Source organism: Uranotaenia lowii, chromosome 2 (assembly GCF_029784155.1).
Source record: "Uranotaenia lowii strain MFRU-FL chromosome 2, ASM2978415v1, whole genome shotgun sequence".
Classification (NCBI taxonomy): domain Eukaryota; kingdom Metazoa; phylum Arthropoda; class Insecta; order Diptera; family Culicidae; genus Uranotaenia; species Uranotaenia lowii.
The window spans coordinates 2,556,355-2,574,064 of record NC_073692.1 but is presented as its reverse complement, the minus strand read 5'-3'; the positions used below and the strand labels follow the sequence as shown (position 1 = coordinate 2,574,064).

The 17,710-nt window shown below is 35.0% G+C and overlaps 2 protein-coding genes across 2 annotated transcripts; one reads left to right on the top strand and one right to left on the bottom strand.

Moving 5' to 3' along the window:
• Positions 1 to 1,065: 1,065 nt before the first annotated feature.
• LOC129748640 (cyclin-J) lies at positions 1,066 to 4,780 on the bottom strand. Its single transcript, XM_055743305.1, has 3 exons — positions 4,585 to 4,780; positions 4,337 to 4,520; positions 1,066 to 1,782 (listed from the first exon to the last, which is right to left on the bottom strand). The coding sequence occupies exons 1-3, from the start codon at positions 4,618 to 4,620 to the stop codon at positions 1,112 to 1,114; spliced, it is 891 nt and encodes a 296-aa protein (XP_055599280.1). The 5' UTR covers positions 4,621 to 4,780; the 3' UTR covers positions 1,066 to 1,111.
• Positions 4,781 to 5,446: 666 nt separating this feature from the next.
• LOC129745854 (ADP-ribosylhydrolase ARH3-like) lies at positions 5,447 to 10,020 on the top strand. The gene is made up of 3 exons (XM_055739215.1): positions 5,447 to 5,706; positions 7,164 to 7,843; positions 9,766 to 10,020. Exons 1-3 carry the CDS (start codon positions 5,544 to 5,546, stop codon positions 9,976 to 9,978), a joined length of 1,056 nt encoding a protein of 351 aa, XP_055595190.1. The 5' UTR covers positions 5,447 to 5,543; the 3' UTR covers positions 9,979 to 10,020.
• The last annotated feature ends 7,690 nt before the right edge of the window (positions 10,021 to 17,710 follow it).

Sequence of the window (17,710 nt, the reverse complement as noted above, 5' to 3'; positions counted from 1 at the left end):
GTGCCCAAATCGAAGACATTTGCCGCACAAAATGATTGATGGGGTGAATGGTCGGATTTTGGCGGAGCAACAAAAAAGTTTCACAGTCTCCGGTAATTGCTGTGATCTGAAGGTAATACGCACACGATTGATAGGTTCTTTCTCCTTACCTCTGAACATCCTGTTGATACTTAGGATTGGGACATCACACTCTATGTCACCCTTGATTTCTTCCAGGTCAATTTCGGTCGGGATTCCTGCTATTACACCAGTTATACAAATCAGGTGTCTAGGGATATAAGCCTTGTATCCTGTTCCTTCCTTTTTGATCTGCTCAACCAATTTGTTCGCTTTCACGTAGCTGCTCAAAAAGACGATTATCTTCCTTTGACTAACATATTTCATGTCAGTAATAAAATTTTTGAAGCTTTCCATTTTTTTGAGTGCACTCCCGAGAGCAAATTTGTTCAACTTCCCGGAAGCTTTGTCGGCGGGTTCAAAATAAACGCGGTACGGTGCGGAGTCAGTAGCGGCATAAGAAATTTCCTCATATTCCCTTTCTTTCGGCTGTTGTTCATGGCTGTTTCCTGGGCTCCTGCTGGTTCCTGGCGGATCAGGGGGATCCTGTCCACCCTCCATCGTATGTGATAACCTCACTTTTCACTGGCGTCCTTTCGCCTTTCTTTTTCGGTTCACGATCTTCGATTTGATTTTTCCGAAATCAAATTATGGGAAAACACTTTTAAACTTGGTCGACACTGTTTTTCTACACGATACTCCCGAGAAAAAGCGTACTTCCGGTAATATTCGAATTTCAATATTCAAATTTTTCACGCGTAGTGGAAAAAAACCTCCGATGCGCATACACGCTAAAACTTGTGACTAAGGGTTTCATTTTGCCAAGTTAATGAAAAAAGTTATTTATAACCGGCACTTCAAAGGCGTCTATTCTATCAACTTATTTTTTATGAGAAACACGTTTGAAACAACCAAAGCAATAATATAAAAGTAATAATGAAGATTTATTTATAACGTATCTTATTTCAACTAAATATTAAATTAAATTAAATTAACAATGTATGTATGGTATGTGACAGTGTGTGTTTGTGTATATTATTTAGTTCTAAATTCGTCAGGCGGTATCTAAGTCTTGAATCTGTACGCTAGAGCCTTCGTCTTCATTGTCATCGCTTTCCGTTAAATATCCAGAATCAAAGGCCATCCTTTTACGACTTGATATTTCTTTCATTAAAAGACAAGCCCTCCAACTCATTAGCTCAGCTGATGTAGAGTCGAGTTGATTGAATGTGTAACCGGTAAGCTTGATCATGCAATCAGGCCACGTAAATTCCACCGGTATACACGACCTAGCAGCGGCTAGACAAGCCGACGCTACTAGTGAGGGACGCTTATTTGTCATTTTAACATGTGTGGTAGTGATGTCAACAAATTCTAAAAACAAATCGATTGCCTGAAATCTTTTTTCGAAGAATTGTTGCACACTCAAACTATCTAGAAAATCCTCAGGCGATACAACATTTAGCAACCAATATCCAGCGAAGGTGGCGACTGTTGGAATTATTAAATTCCAGTTGAAGAATTTTAGAAGGACAACTTCGAGAACTGCATAGTCAGATGTTGGATATTGATTATGTACCAATTCGTTCAAACTACTTAAAGAAGGAATATTTGGTTCATTTTCTTCGATTTTAGATGCCAGCAGTATACAAGAAAGTGCCACCAGGTTGAGACGGTTATCAGTGATGTTGTGATTATCCATAAAAGTATCCACTAGGTAAATAGCTGCAAGAAATAAAAAAAAATAACCAATTATGGATAGCAACCTACAAGCAATATGAAACGCGAATACCGGATTAAATAATTAATGAGTAAAATGTTTTAGCCGCAGCATAGTAAAATAAATTATTAAAGAGTTTATGGCAAGAATGGAAGTTATCAAATTCTTGATAGTTAATTGTAATTCTGGTTTTATTCAGTGACAACCACCTTTATCCTATATAACATTGCATTAGAGTCAAAGAAAATGAGTTAGTCAATGAAATAAGCAAAGCCCAAAGTTGAGGCAAATATATAAGTACTACAATTGATAAAGTCTACACGTAAAGTTTTACTGGATTATGGATAAAGATTATTGGAAAAAAAGGTTAAGTCAATAAGTGTAAAAAAATGAACCAAACTATTCTATTCTACTTCTTTTTTTTAGAGAATTTAACTAACTTTTCCATTCGTCCTTTTAAGTAATGATTTTGATTTAAAATTCGTTTACTTGAAAGTGTGCCATGCGCAATACCGATTAGGCACCCTAGCAGTAACGAACCAAACAATGTGCTGATGTCACGGTGAGTATAGCTTAACAGGGATGCCACGAGGTTTCGTAAAAATCTGTACAGTTATGGAAAAATGAGTATTTTTTTAAGTACACGAAATGATGAATCAAGTTGCATAACGCAGTTACCAAACAAAGTCATTGGTGTTTGAAACGCCTTATTTTATGCAATTATGAGAAAATAAGCTTGTAATCTAAATTGAAAAACTACATTTAAATATTTTTTGTAATTAAGCTAGTATTTGTTCAAATACTCAGTTGAACGATTACTCAGTTATTTTTATCGAGCAACATTTCGATACCGATAAAATCAGTACAATTCAGAGAAGGTTGGACAGATAGCTCTGAAGCAGGAAGTCTGTCTAACCAGGGTTGCCAACTGTTTTTCGAAAAAGTCTGGAAGATTTTTAAAAAATGTCTGGAAATGTCCCGAAATGTCTGGATAGCTTACTTTTGAAGGTGGTAACCTTTTTTTTTTGGTCGCCTAATAGCGACTGATCGTTTGTTTCTGTCACTAAAGCGGGCCACAGACTACACAACATTTGTACAAATGAGATGAAAATCGATGAAATTTTGTCGCTGTGAACACGATTTGCATCGTGTATGGTACTGCTTGAATTATCGCGCAAACAGTTTGAGTGAAATCGGTCCAGATCGAAATATTTTGTGCAAACCACCCTCTGTGACATGGTGTATGGTGCTGTTTGTACAAAATCCAGGCCATTTACTCAGCCCCAGCCGGGAAGGAGACGGTTTTTTTTTCGTTGCTGTTGTTGTTTTTGGCAGCAATCGTTTGTGTTCGCATGAAATATGTTTGTATCGTGTGTGGGCGAGCATAGATCAAACAATCGTGGTGGAATCATCGAATTTTCACACGTCATTTGTGTAGTCTATGGTCCGCTTAACATTTACATGTTCTGTTTTTTGACTTTCAATTTAACACTTCGAAGAAATTTGCCATTATTAATAGCTTTCAACCACTTCTGAATTCATAGTTAATAAATTCTAATCATTTCCTGCTATATTATACCATGACCATTTTGAATTTTCATAGTTTTTATGAACAATTTATGTCCTAGCCAAAAGTCTGGAATTGTCTGGAAGAAATGACAAAAGTCTGGAAGTCTGGAAACCTGAAAATATGTCTGGCAGAAGTCCGAAAAGTCTGGAAGATCCAGACAAAATCTGGAAGGTTGACATCACTGTGTCTAACAGTCAATTGCAACGGAATTATACAGTTCGGTCGCATTAGAACATCATAGCTTATCCTTCCTTTGCGGTTAATTAGCCGATTAGGGTCATATAGACCCGGATTACTATTTTGGCTGTATCTTCAAAACTACTGAACCAATAGATTCGTTTCACAAACTTAAAACCCATAATATAATTTCCATCCAATTAGCCCCCAGCGATTGAAAAAAAGCTAGATTTAAGAATAACTCGTAATTCATTGGGGAGCATTGGGGAGGAGAATGATATTTAAATATGTTAACGGTTAACCTAATCTGTTCTAGCTGTTAGGATATTTTTCCTTTTCTTCACTCAATACAATAAGAAATAGAATTCAAAAAAGAAAAAGTGTGTAAAATAATAATCGATCTATTAACCTTAAATAAGTTATACTGGCAAACAATACAGTTTAAACGGAAAACAAGTCAGCTAAGAATCATTCCAGACGGATTTGACAATCCGTTCAGTAGTATTGATATTATAACCAAAACAATAATCCGGGTCTATATTACCCTAACCGGCTAATTGTCTTTTTTTTTTTGCTGGGCGACTCTGTTAGCCCTAATGTTAAAATCAGAAATTGTAGAGGTTTTCATTTTAGCAAAAGTCAGAAAATTTCCTGTATCTAGTTTTAACCGTTCCTGTAATATCGCGTCGAGAAAGTACTGTTCGGGTCATATAGACCCTAACCGCAAAAAAAGGTTGATGAAAAAAAATCCGCCTTGAACCGCGGTATGTTTCGATATGTTGAATTAAGCTTTTAGAATGAACTATTAATACCTAGATGCACGGTAGCCCTTAGCAATTGCTCGTATTCGCCTACACTACGAATGAAGTTGACCATGGCCTCACGATGTCGGATCTGAGGTGAAATAAACCTCATAGGAACACGATTCTGTTCGGACTGTTTGAGAAAACGGATAATGTCATCTCCATAATCAGTACACAGCTCCTTGGAGAAAAGCTGTAAAAAAAGGAATGAAAAATCAATTAAACTGTTATTTACCTTTATTTACCACATTTTTTACCTGGTATTGCAGTTGAACTGCACGTTTTAAATCCATTCATGTATTGTATATGAAACTCCAGCAACCGAGGATCCGCAACTAACAAATTGTTAACCTTCAGCTTTCGAATAAATTCGACAAAATTCACCATTCACGAATCTTTCACCATTTCATTTCAATTCGTCGATTATTTATTGTACACTGTGAAAATAACGCGTCCGCACCGCGCATCAGTCCAATCCACACTAAAATGGAAATGATAAAACTTTGTTAAATATTAAGTTTTGTTTAATACCGTTAGTGGACCTTCATATTGTGAATTTCAATAAAAATTTTAGAAACGTCGCTGGTGAACTGGCAACAAAACACAGACTTCCGACAATCTAGTACTTCACTTTTCTTTGTCGGAAGTCTTTTGGAAATCGGAAGTCCGGACTTCCGAAGTAAAATTTAGTGCTGGCGCTATTATAGTGAAGATTCAGTGTATGATTTTAAACTATGCGGGTAGGTAACAGATTTTTTTTTATTAGAATGATCATTATCAAAACTTTTTTTTAAGTCTTTAAGATAGTTTTGCATTGAACAGGTTTACAAATTCCACCAAACTGAACTGATTAACTCTTTTCGAAAACTGGTCAGGTTTTTGTCGAAAAGCAAAAAAAACTGCAAAAATGCTGCAGCGAATTTCTATTTGCCTCACCCGTTACGTTAATTTTTTTTTGGCTCCGGCACGAGTTTATTGACGAAAAGTAAAAAAAAAATGCTGCTTCGAATTTTTATTTGCCTGACCTAGGTTTTGACTACTTTTCACTCACTTTTGATAGTATTTTTACGGGTGTAAATTTTTTCTTATAATATGAGAACCATGCGCTTTTCGTGTATTGTTTGTTTTTGCCGGTCAAAAGTTGATTTTGCGGTTTTTTTTAATAAAAGAATTAATTATTCAAGAAAGGTTTATAAACGTAATAAATAAGTGAATAATGCTGGACAAATTATTCTTACGGTCGAAGTTCCGTGGATGTCTTCTTGGTGCATTGGTAGGCGACTGCTGTGGAGCACCTTTTGAAGGAGAACTCATGGACAATCGTTCCAAATCGCTATTACGAAACAATCTGGATAAGTTAGAAGGTCCCTATTTTAAAGGTAAATTTTTTTTTGTTATTTTCAATTTGTACGATGATAAATAGCATGCCCCATATTGTTTTAATAGGGGAGATGGGGGCATAATGGCCACCTTAAGGAAAACGGTTATTTAATCATAGAAAATACCTATAATATGGAGGTTACATTATTGTTTCGTGTTCAGATACTTGAAAAGCCTATTCCCTAACGGACTGAAACGTGAAAAACTAGATGAAAACGTTGAAAAATGCATTTTTAAAAATTTTGCCAAAAGCTGAAAACCAGCCACTGTGGAGGCATAATGAGAACCCCCCCTGAGGCAGTATGAGCACCATTAATCAGGGCAAGATGTGCGGTTTCTGCCGGGGAATCTAGTAGCGAATTCAATTAGATGAAGTCAGGTGAGTCGTAGATTCATCAAACAAAGCAATAACAAAATAATCTGGGTCTGTTTGTAGAATACAAACAATTCACGCACTCTCCTACATTATGTGCTTTGTTCGGAGGATGATGCTACTAGCCGTATAATGTAACAATAAAAAAATCGATCATGAATTGTAAATGGAAAAAAATCACCTCGAACAGAAATCTAACGCTAGTCTTTTGATTACCTCTCTGACACCGATCGTCGGATGAAAACTAGTCAAGGTGTGGCCCTATAAATCAATTTTAATTCGCTGCTAGATTCTACGGCAGAAAATGCTCATTATGCCTCGATAATATGGTGCTCTATATGCCCCTAGTCAACAAATTTAAGTAAAAACGTGTTTTAAAATTGATAAAAGTGAAAAATCAAAAATTTTATGATGGTGAAAATTGAGAAATAATGTGTACATCATGTTACAGTGCGTACATTATAGATCAAGATTACTTTGAGATCATAAGAGCTTATTTCGTGGTGCTCAAAAATTATAATATTTTCGTAACTTGAGAACCAAGCTAGTTTTTTTTTAATATCTCTGTAAAGATGATAAGGAGATTCCTTTTTTGTGAAAAATTAATACTATAGGAAGTACGAAACAAATCCTCATGAAAATTTATTTAAGAAAATACGTACTTTCGTAGAAAAGAGTAGTGCTCATTATGCCCTGGGTGCTCGTTATGCCCTCATCTCCCCTACGGATCTAAGAGGACGAATTACCAAGTTGGTTCAAATCCTCTATAAAATAAAAAAATAGAAATCGGATCTATATTCGTGCACCAATGGTAGATTACCAACAAACAATATAGAATAAAAGGATAATGAAGAATTCAAAATCTAATTTTAAATCATGAAAAACAATAAAAAGCAACCGATTGTTTTTTTTTTATTTACCTACTTAGCTCAAATATAAAACCATCCCACGCAACAATTAAAAATTTAAGAAAATCGAAAAAAAGTTGCAAACCAGTAGAAAAAACTAACCCTTACATCCATAAACTCAGTATGTTGAGGAAAGACAAGTACCTATTAAACCTACTATCATTTATAATTCCAGCACCCTATAAAAAATATACAGATGACACTGCTATGACAATTTGTATGGCTCGTACATTTCTTGATCCTCAGGGATATTCGCAATCATTATTGGCTAGAAATTTTGTAATTGAGTACTTTAAAGACCCAAACCGCGGCTATGGGGCAGCGGTTGGAGAGGTGTTCATGAAATTAAAGAAATCTAAAATATCTGATCCAGTTGCGCCTGCTCGAGAGCAATTCGGAGGAAGTGGTTCGTACGGAAATGGTTCAGCAATGCGTGTATCGCCCATCCCGTTATATGCATTACAATGCAATAAAACGGTAATGATCAAACTTGTACAAGACACTGCAACAATCACGCACGCCCACATACTTGGAATTAATGGAGCCATTCTACAAGCTCTCGCCATACGCCAGTGCTTGTACTTAAATCCGGAAAAAGGGTTTGATTGGCTCCAGTATCTGACTGAATTGAAAAACGATATTTCTGAAATAGAAAAAACTGGAGATATTCTTTTAGAAGACCATGGCCAAGCCTATCAAAAACAGTTAGGTGTGATTGAACAGTTATTAGAAGGGCAAATAGAACCTAATGACGAAAATGTACTAAACTTGTTAGGACACAGTGTTGAAGCATTATATTCCGTACCGACAGCTATATATTGTTTCCTACTAAATACTTCGCAAAAAGGTGTGAATGTAAGTACTTTTTTCAATTTATTGATTCATGTTTTAATCACCATCTTCACAATACGCTTTTTTTTAAATACAGTCGAATCTGAATCAGCGACAGTCCAAGAGAAAGACTTTTTACCACAGATAACAGATAGCGAGCCCCGAACAAAAATGTGTTGAAAACGTGTGTGTGTTTTTACTCTCGCTTGAAGTGGTTTCTCACTTCTAGATTTTCTCTTACATAATTTCAGGGAAATATAATCTTAACACGTTGACGGACAGTAGAAACAAGTGAAATTCGAAAATTGACACTATAAAGTGGAAAGTGATTTTTCGGCTCTAAAACATGCATTCTTGAATTGCGACGAATCAGAGGGATACGACGGAGGAGGGTACACCTACCCTACTAAATTTTGTTTCGAAAACATGACACTAGGCTTCTACTTGTACGCTGGTAAATGCACAAATGCATAGTGAACTTGAATTTGACGGCTATAGACGCAACTGTCCGTCAACGTGTTAAGAGGTAATAGGTGAGAATTGTTCCTGGAAGTATGTCACAGCATAATGTGACACATGTCTAATTACATTACATGTAGATATATATAAGTGATTCATAAAAATCTATTTCAACAGAATGGGCTTGTGATATAGCTCAGTTGGCAAGTCTGTTGTCTCCTGAGCCGACGTGCGCGAGTTCGAGCCCAAGAGTAAACATCGAACACAGTTGTACCGGATAAGTTTTTCAATAACGATCCGCCAACTGCAACGTTGATAAAGTAGCGAATGCCATAAAGATGGTATTATGTGTAAAGCACCAAACCGAATAGCGACAGTAGGACTAGCGACGCTTTTTTACTAGCGAGATTTCTGTCATTCGCAGGTTTGTTTTTCTTTTTTCAGTCCAGTAGGCGATTTCGATGTAGTACTCGAACATTGTTTATGTTATTTACAGTACATTTTCCTTACGACATCAATCGCATGCTCCAGGTCTCCAAGGAAACTTGCGGTGCATCGTTATTATTTTCAACGTCGCGACGTATGCGACGTGTCGCTAGTAGGCAAAACTGCTATGATTATTAGCGCTCATAGTTTGGATTTTTTCTGCACGCATAATAAAACGACTATAATCGAAACAAAAAAAAATCAACAGAAGATGTTCCTGTGCGAAACGAGCTTCTAGGAGAAACGAGTGCGAAACGAGCACCAAGGAGATTTATTATTGTTAACGTTTATTGATCTTATACAGGCCAAATGTTCTTCGTAGATCAAATGTTATTAAACAAAATAAATTGGCGAAACAAACCAACCAACCAATTTATGTAAACGAAATATCTGGCACTGCTGCTTGTGCTGAAGCCTCGTCCACATTCGGCAGCTTGAATTGCGATTTCAGTAGCTGAGACTTGTTTTTGTTTACATTAAGACCATGACCAGTGGTTTTCTAATCATGGATTAGTTTTGAACCAAAACGAAGCTTTTAAGATTCCAGGGTTTGATAAATTCAAAAATGACTTTAAATCGACTCAGTCTAATGTGGATGTTTTACTTTATAAAAAAAATGGAAAATCATCTTATTAGATCAAAACATTGATTCTGGAACATACTCATATTTTCGGAACAACGTAATGTGTTCCTATTTTATTTTCTGGAGCTTTTTATGAAATAATCATGGATTTACGTAAAGGATTTTTATGATATACTATGATTGTACTAACTCAATTTTTGAGTATGATTCTCAACTAGTTGGGTAAAATCAATTGAAGATTTGTATGTATTCAGCGTACTTAATTCCATCAAAATCAATTTTTCAACTCTTGTCAACAGTGTAGAGTCTACACTAATTTTTTTTCACTCTAGACCTTTTGTATTAATCTATCCATACTATCAATACTAGGTATCGGAATTCCAATCTAAATTTTACAAAAAAATATTTTATGTTTTAGAGCACACAAAAGGAGCATCATGCTTTTCGCCAAACATTGGAATATGCTATTTCTCTTGGAGGTGATACAGATACAATTGCTAGCATGGCCTGTGCAATAAGCGGTGCTTATTTTGGTGAATCTGTTATATCCGAAAATATATTAAAGCACTGTGAGGGCACTGATGTAATTAAAAAATGTGCCGATGATTTGCTAGAGTTACAAAAGATATAGTTATTTTAACGGTGAAAGTAGTACAATAAAGCAATTTAAATTAATTTCATTTTCTTTCAAGATGACAGCCGTGATAAAATATTTCTTATTATTCGCTTGAAAATTACATTCAGTTTCTAATATAAAAAGTAAAGTATTTTTGTTTCAAAAATAAATGGTTTGCTTCAAAATTGTGAATAATTTTTGTTAAATATTAAATAGTTTACATTGTTGTGCATAAAAAGGTCTTAAAAGCAAGTGTTCCTAAATGCGCATACTATTTTTTTTATAGGAATTTAACCCATTAAGTTCATTCTTCCTCGTTGCGCATACTAAGTAAATTACCTCTTTTCTTCAATATTCCAATAGATAGGAGGTATCTGAAAACTATATGTACATGAGCGAGCAGACATCTGGTTCCTATACATTGGAGCATTTTTCAAGTTGAAATCTCTTATAGATTTTGAGAAAATGTTTTTTTTTTATAAAATGCGCATATTTATGCTTTGGGCAATGTTCTAGTTGCACTTGCAAATTGTTTTATAAGATTGAATTGAAAATGGTAGAAGCTGATGATAAACATAAGTCAAGGCAGATTTTTTTGGCTAAATATTAGAAATCATACGTTCTTTTGCATAAAACATAGTAAGGGATGCCATTTGATGGTAATATTTCGTTCATTTGATATTTTATATAAAACTAGCTGACCCGGTGTGCTTTGCTACACCTATCAAAAACGAATGATATTTTCAGAATTTACTCAAATTTTTACTGTTTTGCATTATTTTAAATCAAATTATAACATAATTCATAAGCAACCGCTATAAAATGAAAGCTGCAGCTGGAGTTTCGGATGGCAATCAAAAAATAACTTAAACTTTTATTCTGAATCTTGCACCATAAATTTGTGTTAAAGATCTGATAATTTTAATCTGTTTCTTTAAGCTTCGCCCTAAACAATCGTAGAAACATATCTCGTAACCAAGTACCTTTCCATGCCATATTTGTTTCCATTTGTTGGCTTCGTTAGCATAAATTGCTAATGCTAACAAAATTGTATTGGGCTAACCTCCCTCCTCCCATGTACCTTCTCACTGAATAGAGCATGGTGTGTCAGATAATCATAGAATCATACCAAAATGATTTTCCATGTTAAGTTTTGTCCATTTCTCTTCTCTTCCCTTCCTTTATCCCCAATTCTATCATCCCACTGCAAGAAAGGAATTGTTTGACGTAAAAAATTTGTCGTATTAAAATACCATCCCATGCCAAATTTGGTTTTATTTGCGTTGTAAATTCTTGAGTTATGCATAAACTTGAAAGGAAGTACCATCCCCCTTCCGTTCTCCCCATTGAATGGAGGGGTGAGAACATAATATTCATAAAAGTATTTTTTGTTCTCAAATACTTTTTGATACCAAATTTTATTTCATTTGCTCTATTAATTCTTGATTTATGCAAAAAATTGTATGGAAGCCCCCCTTTCCCCCTTTTTATCTTTCCGTTGAAAAAAGGTGGCGCTTCAATTTATAATAGAAACATTTCTCGTATCCAAATACCCTCACATGCCAAATATGGTTCAATTTGCTCGATCAGCTCTCCAGTTATACTGAAAATTGTAAGGGAGACCTCTTCTCCCCCTTTTCATCCACCTTTTTGAAAGGTGTGTGGGATACGAAATATTCATAGAAGAATTTCTCGTACCCAAATATCATTCCATGCCAAATTTGGTTCCATTTGTTGTTGTAGTTCTTGTGTTATGCAATAAAAATTTTATGAAACTTCCCTCCCTCTTTCCTTTCTCCCCGCTGGAAGAAGCAAGGGGTCTCAAACAATCATTAGAACATGTCGCGTTCCCAAACATCCGCCCATGCCAAATTTGGTTCCGTTTGCTTGATTAGATTTTGAGTTATGTAAAAAATTAAAAAGAGGGCCCCTCCCCCCTTTATATCTCCCTACTGAAAAGAGGGAGGGGTCTCAAATAATCATTTAAATATTATTCGTATCCAAATACCTTCTTATGCCAAATTTGGTTCCATTTGCTTTATTAGTTTAGAGTTATGTAAAAAAATATGAAAGAGGCCCCTCCCCCTTTCAACTGCAGGGAGGGAGGGGCCTCAAATAATCATTGAAATATTTTTCATATCAAAATATCTTCCCATGCCAAATTTGGTTCCAATATCTTGATTAGTTTTCGAGTTATATGAAAAATTGTAAGGTAGCCCCCCTCCCCCCTTCCTATCACCCCGCTGAGAGGAGGGAGGGGTACCTTATATTCATTGATATATTCCCCGTTCCTAAATACCACTGCATGCCAAATTTGCCATTTGCAAAAGTTATGCAAAAAATTGTCTTTTATTTGGGAGGCCCCTCCCCCCTTCCTGTTAGGGGGAGGGGTCCCAAACCAGAATAGGAACCTTCCCCGGTCTCCAATACCCCCACCTGCCAAGTTTCACGTAAATCGGTTTAGTAGTTTCCGAGTCTATAGGGAACAGACAGACAGACAGACAGACAGAAATTCATTTTTATATATATAGATCAGTATTGGGCGCTTCTATTTTCACTATTTGATTATAATTAAAGCTTAGATTTAATGCTTCTAATGTCTCTTATTCTAATATATTATCATTTATAACTTTGCTGAAAGCTTCGATTTGTGTAATTTATAATTTTCAACTGAATAAGACAAAAAATAACAAACATGTTCGTTTAGTGATTTTGTACATATGATTTTAAAAAAGACCCATAATTAATGATCTCCGCAAGCGACCGATAACCAAACCTTTCTGTAAGAAAGACAAAAGACCTCAGTTGGCAAGTCTGTTGTCTCCTGAGCCGACGTGCGCGAGTTCGAGCCCAAGAGTAAACATCGAACACAGTTGTACCGGATAAGTTTTTCAATAACGATCCGCCAACTGCAACGTTGATAAAGTAGCGAATGCCATAAAGATGGTATTATGTGTAAAGCACCAAACCGAATAGCGACAGTAGGACTAGCGACGCTTTTTTACTAGCGAGATTTCTGTCATTCGCAGGTTTGTTTTTCTTTTTTCAGTCCAGTAGGCGATTTCGATGTAGTACTCGAACATTGTTTATGTTATTTACAGTACATTTTCCTTACGACATCAATCGCATGCTCCAGGTCTCCAAGGAAACTTGCGGTGCATCGTTATTATTTTCAACGTCGCGACGTATGCGACGTGTCGCTAGTAGGCAAAACTGCTATGATTATTAGCGCTCATAGTTTGGATTTTTTCTGCACGCATAATAAAACGACTATAATCGAAACAAAAAAAAATCAACAGAAGATGTTCCTGTGCGAAACGAGCTTCTAGGAGAAACGAGTGCGAAACGAGCACCAAGGAGATTTATTATTGTTAACGTTTATTGATCTTATACAGGCCAAATGTTCTTCGTAGATCAAATGTTATTAAACAAAATAAATTGGCGAAACAAACCAACCAACCAATTTATGTAAACGAAATATCTGGCACTGCTGCTTGTGCTGAAGCCTCGTCCACATTCGGCAGCTTGAATTGCGATTTCAGTAGCTGAGACTTGTTTTTGTTTACATTAAGACCATGACCAGTGGTTTTCTAATCATGGATTAGTTTTGAACCAAAACGAAGCTTTTAAGATTCCAGGGTTTGATAAATTCAAAAATGACTTTAAATCGACTCAGTCTAATGTGGATGTTTTACTTTATAAAAAAAATGGAAAATCATCTTATTAGATCAAAACATTGATTCTGGAACATACTCATATTTTCGGAACAACGTAATGTGTTCCTATTTTATTTTCTGGAGCTTTTTATGAAATAATCATGGATTTACGTAAAGGATTTTTATGATATACTATGATTGTACTAACTCAATTTTTGAGTATGATTCTCAACTAGTTGGGTAAAATCAATTGAAGATTTGTATGTATTCAGCGTACTTAATTCCATCAAAATCAATTTTTCAACTCTTGTCAACAGTGTAGAGTCTACACTAATTTTTTTTCACTCTAGACCTTTTGTATTAATCTATCCATACTATCAATACTAGGTATCGGAATTCCAATCTAAATTTTACAAAAAAATATTTTATGTTTTAGAGCACACAAAAGGAGCATCATGCTTTTCGCCAAACATTGGAATATGCTATTTCTCTTGGAGGTGATACAGATACAATTGCTAGCATGGCCTGTGCAATAAGCGGTGCTTATTTTGGTGAATCTGTTATATCCGAAAATATATTAAAGCACTGTGAGGGCACTGATGTAATTAAAAAATGTGCCGATGATTTGCTAGAGTTACAAAAGATATAGTTATTTTAACGGTGAAAGTAGTACAATAAAGCAATTTAAATTAATTTCATTTTCTTTCAAGATGACAGCCGTGATAAAATATTTCTTATTATTCGCTTGAAAATTACATTCAGTTTCTAATATAAAAAGTAAAGTATTTTTGTTTCAAAAATAAATGGTTTGCTTCAAAATTGTGAATAATTTTTGTTAAATATTAAATAGTTTACATTGTTGTGCATAAAAAGGTCTTAAAAGCAAGTGTTCCTAAATGCGCATACTATTTTTTTTATAGGAATTTAACCCATTAAGTTCATTCTTCCTCGTTGCGCATACTAAGTAAATTACCTCTTTTCTTCAATATTCCAATAGATAGGAGGTATCTGAAAACTATATGTACATGAGCGAGCAGACATCTGGTTCCTATACATTGGAGCATTTTTCAAGTTGAAATCTCTTATAGATTTTGAGAAAATGTTTTTTTTTTTATAAAATGCGCATATTTATGCTTTGGGCAATGTTCTAGTTGCACTTGCAAATTGTTTTATAAGATTGAATTGAAAATGGTAGAAGCTGATGATAAACATAAGTCAAGGCAGATTTTTTTGGCTAAATATTAGAAATCATACGTTCTTTTGCATAAAACATAGTAAGGGATGCCATTTGATGGTAATATTTCGTTCATTTGATATTTTATATAAAACTAGCTGACCCGGTGTGCTTTGCTACACCTATCAAAAACGAATGATATTTTCAGAATTTACTCAAATTTTTACTGTTTTGCATTATTTTAAATCAAATTATAACATAATTCATAAGCAACCGCTATAAAATGAAAGCTGCAGCTGGAGTTTCGGATGGCAATCAAAAAATAACTTAAACTTTTATTCTGAATCTTGCACCATAAATTTGTGTTAAAGATCTGATAATTTTAATCTGTTTCTTTAAGCTTCGCCCTAAACAATCGTAGAAACATATCTCGTAACCAAGTACCTTTCCATGCCATATTTGTTTCCATTTGTTGGCTTCGTTAGCATAAATTGCTAATGCTAACAAAATTGTATTGGGCTAACCTCCCTCCTCCCATGTACCTTCTCACTGAATAGAGCATGGTGTGTCAGATAATCATAGAATCATACCAAAATGATTTTCCATGTTAAGTTTTGTCCATTTCTCTTCTCTTCCCTTCCTTTATCCCCAATTCTATCATCCCACTGCAAGAAAGGAATTGTTTGACGTAAAAAATTTGTCGTATTAAAATACCATCCCATGCCAAATTTGGTTTTATTTGCGTTGTAAATTCTTGAGTTATGCATAAACTTGAAAGGAAGTACCATCCCCCTTCCGTTCTCCCCATTGAATGGAGGGGTGAGAACATAATATTCATAAAAGTATTTTTTGTTCTCAAATACTTTTTGATACCAAATTTTATTTCATTTGCTCTATTAATTCTTGATTTATGCAAAAAATTGTATGGAAGCCCCCCTTTCCCCCTTTTTATCTTTCCGTTGAAAAAAGGTGGCGCTTCAATTTATAATAGAAACATTTCTCGTATCCAAATACCCTCACATGCCAAATATGGTTCAATTTGCTCGATCAGCTCTCCAGTTATACTGAAAATTGTAAGGGAGACCTCTTCTCCCCCTTTTCATCCACCTTTTTGAAAGGTGTGTGGGATACGAAATATTCATAGAAGAATTTCTCGTACCCAAATATCATTCCATGCCAAATTTGGTTCCATTTGTTGTTGTAGTTCTTGTGTTATGCAATAAAAATTTTATGAAACTTCCCTCCCTCTTTCCTTTCTCCCCGCTGGAAGAAGCAAGGGGTCTCAAACAATCATTAGAACATGTCGCGTTCCCAAACATCCGCCCATGCCAAATTTGGTTCCGTTTGCTTGATTAGATTTTGAGTTATGTAAAAAATTAAAAAGAGGGCCCCTCCCCCCTTTATATCTCCCTACTGAAAAGAGGGAGGGGTCTCAAATAATCATTTAAATATTATTCGTATCCAAATACCTTCTTATGCCAAATTTGGTTCCATTTGCTTTATTAGTTTAGAGTTATGTAAAAAAATATGAAAGAGGCCCCTCCCCCTTTCAACTGCAGGGAGGGAGGGGCCTCAAATAATCATTGAAATATTTTTCATATCAAAATATCTTCCCATGCCAAATTTGGTTCCAATATCTTGATTAGTTTTCGAGTTATATGAAAAATTGTAAGGTAGCCCCCCTCCCCCCTTCCTATCACCCCGCTGAGAGGAGGGAGGGGTACCTTATATTCATTGATATATTCCCCGTTCCTAAATACCACTGCATGCCAAATTTGCCATTTGCAAAAGTTATGCAAAAAATTGTCTTTTATTTGGGAGGCCCCTCCCCCCTTCCTGTTAGGGGGAGGGGTCCCAAACCAGAATAGGAACCTTCCCCGGTCTCCAATACCCCCACCTGCCAAGTTTCACGTAAATCGGTTTAGTAGTTTCCGAGTCTATAGGGAACAGACAGACAGACAGACAGACAGAAATTCATTTTTATATATATAGATCAGTATTGGGCGCTTCTATTTTCACTATTTGATTATAATTAAAGCTTAGATTTAATGCTTCTAATGTCTCTTATTCTAATATATTATCATTTATAACTTTGCTGAAAGCTTCGATTTGTGTAATTTATAATTTTCAACTGAATAAGACAAAAAATAACAAACATGTTCGTTTAGTGATTTTGTACATATGATTTTAAAAAAGACCCATAATTAATGATCTCCGCAAGCGACCGATAACCAAACCTTTCTGTAAGAAAGACAAAAGACCTAAAAAAATAGGAAAACAAATAATTTCAATGAAAATTTACACCAAGTAAAAATTACACCAAATGAAAAAAAAGGCACAAATGACTGGTATGAAACTAATAAAAAGGATATATCAAAAGAGACAAAAACGACGAATTGATAAAAGTGATGAAAACAAAAATAATATTAACTGCAAACATGAAAAAATGTTAATCTTGACAATAGCCAAAATTGAAGAATATAACGACAAAATATTAAAATGTCATTTTTGAAAATTTTTTCATTTCTGTAAATTTTGTCATGATTGTATATTTTTCCCATTTCTTAAACATTCCATAAAATTTCGACTCTCACATTTCGAAATAACATCAGATTTCTACGTTACGATAGTAAAAGTAGGGAAAGTTGAGATTGTATCACAAAATTTGCTGTAATTTTGTCAAATTTCATGTTTTGATCGTAAAATTGGGTGAGATTACGTAAAAGGTACATTCTCTGTAGTATCTGGCCAAATTTAATCAAAATTGATCAACGCGATGAAAAGTCACGATCTTAGTTCAAATCGCCATATTTTTTAACCATTTTGTCTTTCGGCTCAATTTTCAGAAGCCAACAATTTTTTTTCGGCATAAATAGAGTGTGAACATGAAGACGATTCCAAAGTGTATAATTTATGA

Coding starts and splice junctions, on each gene's coding strand:
- LOC129748640 (XM_055743305.1), bottom strand. CDS start 4,620: ATGGATTTAAAACGTGCAGTTCAACTGCAATACCAG. Junction 4,521..4,584: donor CAGTTCAACTGCAATACCAG/GTAAAAAATGTG, acceptor CTTTTTTTACAG/CTTTTCTCCAAGGAGCTGTG. Junction 1,783..4,336: donor AAGGGCTACCGTGCATCTAG/GTATTAATAGTT, acceptor TATTTCTTGCAG/CTATTTACCTAGTGGATACT.
- LOC129745854 (XM_055739215.1), top strand. CDS start 5,544: ATGCTGGACAAATTATTCTTACGGTCGAAGTTCCGTGGATGTCTTCTT. Junction 5,707..7,163: donor AGAAGGTCCCTATTTTAAAG/GTAAATTTTTTT, acceptor TTATAATTCCAG/CACCCTATAAAAAATATACA. Junction 7,844..9,765: donor CTTCGCAAAAAGGTGTGAAT/GTAAGTACTTTT, acceptor TTTATGTTTTAG/AGCACACAAAAGGAGCATCA.